The sequence below is a fragment of the Salmo salar genome, chromosome ssa03, assembly GCF_905237065.1.
Source record: "Salmo salar chromosome ssa03, Ssal_v3.1, whole genome shotgun sequence".
Lineage (NCBI taxonomy): Eukaryota > Metazoa > Chordata > Actinopteri > Salmoniformes > Salmonidae > Salmo > Salmo salar.
Window position 1 is genome coordinate 101,040,400 of NC_059444.1, and position 3,531 is coordinate 101,043,930.

Below are 3,531 nucleotides of genomic sequence, written 5' to 3' on the forward strand. Positions count from 1 at the left end.
ACTATAATATACTGTACTATACTATAATATACTGTACTATACTATAATATACTGTACTGTACTATACTATACTATAATATACTATACTATACTGTACTATAATATACTGCACTGTACTATACTATAACCTACTGTACTATACTATACTATACTGTACTGTACTATAATATACTGTACTATACTGTACTATAATATACTGTACTGTACTATACTATACTATAATATACTGTACTGTACTATAATATACTATAATGTACTGTACAGCAGTAAGACAGTAATAGTCAGTGTTCCCAGCAGTAAGACAGTAATAGTCTGTGTTCCCAGCAGTAAGACAGTAATAGTCTCTGTTCCCAGCAGTAAGACAGTAATAGTCAGTGTTCCCAGCAGTAAGACAGTAATAGTCTGTGTTCCCAGCAGTAAGACAGTAATAGTCAGTGTTCCCAGCAGTAAGACAGTAATAGTCAGTGTTCCCAGCAGTAAGACAGTAATAGTCAGTGTTCCCAGCAGTAAGACAGTAATAGTCAGTGTTCCCAGCAGTAAGACAGTAATAGTCAGTGTTCCCAGCAGTAAGACAGTAATAGTCAGTGTTCCCAGCAGTAAGACAGTAATAGTCTGTGTTACCAGCAGTAAGACAGTAATAGTCAGTGTTCCCAGCAGTAAGACAGTAATAGTCTCTGTTCCCAGCAGTAAGACAGTAATAGTCAGTGTTCCCAGCAGTAACACAGTAATAGTCAGTGTTCCCAGCAGTAAGACAGTAATAGTCTGTGTTCCCAGCAGTAAGACAGTAATAGTCTCTGTTCCCAGCAGTAAGACAGTAATAGTCAGTGTTCCCAGCAGTAAGACAGTAATAGTCTGTGTTCCCAGCAGTAAGACAGTAATAGTCAGTGTTCCCAGCAGTAAGACAGTAATAGTCAGTGTTCCCAGCAGTAAGACAGTAATAGTCAGTGTTCCCAGCAGTAAGACAGTAATAGTCAGTGTTCCCAGCAGTAAGACAGTAATAGTCAGTGTTCCCAGCAGTAAGACAGTAATAGTCTCTGTTCCCAGCAGTAAGACAGTAATAGTCAGTGTTCCCAGCAGTAAGACAGTAATAGTCAGTGTTCCCAGCAGTAAGACAGTAATAGTCAGTGTTCCCAGCTGTAAGACAGTAACAGTCAGTGTTCCCAGCAGTAAGACAGTAATAGTCAGTGTTCCCAGCAGTAAGACAGTAATAGTCTGTGTTCCCAGCAGTAAGACAGTAATAGTCTGTGTTCCCAGCAGTAAGACAGTAATAGTCTGTGTTCCCAGCAGTAAGACAGTAATAGTCAGTGTTCCCAGCAGTAAGACAGTAATAGTGTTGTTGTGTATTATAGGGACTGGGACAGTGTTGTTGTGTATTATAGGGTCTGGGACAGTGTTGTTGTGTATCTTAGGGTCTGGGACGGTGTTGTTGTGTATCTTAGGGACTGGGACAGTGTTGTTGTGTATTTTAGGGACTGGGGCAGTGTTGTTGTGTATCTTAGGGACTGGGACAGGGTTGTTGTGTATCTTAGAGACAGTGTTGTTGTGTATCTTAGAGACAGTGTTGTTGTGTATCTTAGGGACTGGGACAGTGTTGTTGTGTATCTTAGGGACTGGGACAGTGTTGTTGTGTATCTTAGGGACAGTGTTGTTGTGTATCTTAGAGACTGGGACAGTGTTGTTGTGTATCTTAGAGACTGGGACAGTGTTGTTGTGTATCTTAGGGACTGGGACAGTGTTGTTGTGTATCTTAGGGACAGGGACAGTGTTGTTGTGTATTATAGGGACTGGGACAGTGTTGTTGTGTATCTTAGGGACTGGGACAGTGTTGTTGTGTATCTTAGGGACTGGGACAGTGTTGTTGTGTATTTTAGGGACTGGGACAGTGTTGTTGTGTATTATAGGGACTAGGACAGTGTTGTTGTGTATCTTAGGGACAGTGTTATTGTGTATCTTAGGGACAGTGTTGTTGTGTATCTTAGGGACAGTGTTGTTGTGTATCTTAGGGACTGGGACAGTGTTGTTGTGTATCTTAGGGACTGGGACAGTGTTGTTGTGTATCTATAGGGACTGGGACAGTGTTGTTGTGTATTATAGGGACTGGGGACAGTGTTGTTGTGTATTATAGGGTTTGGGACAGTGTTGTTGTGTATCTTAGGGACTGGGGCAGTGTTGTTGTGTATCTTAGGGACTGGGACAGTGTTGTTGTGTATCTTAGTGACTGGGACAGTGTTGTTGTGTATTATAGGGACTAGGACGGTGTTGTTGTGTATTATAGGGACTGGGGCAGTGTTGTTGTGTATTATAGGGACTGGGACAGTGTTGTTGTGTATCTTAGGGACTGGGACAGTGTTGTTGTGTATCTATAGGGACTGGGGCAGTGTTGTTGTGTATTATAGGGTTTGGGACAGTGTTGTTGTGTATTATAGGGACTGGGGCAGTGTTGTTGTGTATTATAGGGACTGGGGCAGTGTTGTTGTGTATCTTAGTGACTGGGACAGTGTTGTTGTGTATTATAGGGACTGGGGCAGTGTTGTTGTGTATTATAGGGACTGGGGCAGTGTTGTTGTGTATTGTAGGGACTGGGACAGTGTTGTTGTGTATCTTAATGACTGGGACAGTGTTGTTGTGTATCTTAGGGACTGGGACAGTGTTGTTGTGTATCTTAGGGACTGGGACAGTGTTGTTGTGTATTATAGGGACTGGGGCAGTGTTGTTGTGTATTATAGGGACTGGGGCAGTGTTGTTGTGTATTATAGGGACTGGGGCAGTGTTGTTTTGTATTCTTAATGACTGGGACAGTGTTGTTGTGTATTATAGGGACTGGGGCAGTGTTGTTGTGTATCTTAGGGACTGGGACAGTGTTGTTGTGTATTATAGGGACTGGGACAGTGTTGTTGTGTATTATAGGGACTGGGACAGTGTTGTTGTGTATTATAGGGACTGGGGACAGTGTTGTTGTGTATTATAGGGACTGGGACAGTGTTGTTGTGTATTATAGGGACTGGGACAGTGTTGTTGTGTATTATAGGGACTGGGGCAGTGTTGTTGTGTATTATAGGGACTGGGGCAGTGTTGTTGTGTATTATAGGGACTGGGGCAGTGTTGTTGTGTATCTTAGGGACTGGGACAGTGTTGTTGTGTATTATAGGGACTGGGACAGTGTTGTTGTGTATTATAGGGACTGGGACAGTATTGTTGTGTATCGATGTATGTATATGTATATATAGAGGGAGAGAGATGCTGTATATATATAGAGAGAGATATAGGTAGAGGGAGAGAGATGCTGTATATATAGAGAGAGAGATATAGGTAGAGGGAGAGAGATGCTGTATATATAGAGAGAGAGATATAGGTAGAGGGAGAGAGATGCTGTATATATAGAGAGAGATCTAGGTAGAGGGACATAGATACTGTATTTATAGAGGGACAGAGATGCTGTATATATAGAGAGAGGAAACAGTGTTTTTCTCCTCTTACAGTGACACATGGCGTGTATTGATCTATGCTGGGTGACCATCCTCAGGGTCTGTC

The 3,531-nt window shown here is 42.2% G+C and overlaps 1 protein-coding gene across 1 annotated transcript; it reads left to right on the forward strand.

Annotated features, from left to right (window-relative positions):
* Positions 1 to 250: 250 nt before the first annotated feature.
* LOC123741861 (glucoamylase S2-like) lies at positions 251 to 1,691 on the forward strand (the record flags this gene model as incomplete). The annotated part of the gene is made up of 2 exons (XM_045716091.1): positions 251 to 1,558; positions 1,662 to 1,691. Coding segments are annotated over 2 exons (1,338 nt in total), but the record flags the coding sequence as incomplete, so codon positions are not given.
* Positions 1,692 to 3,531: the final 1,840 nt, after the last annotated feature.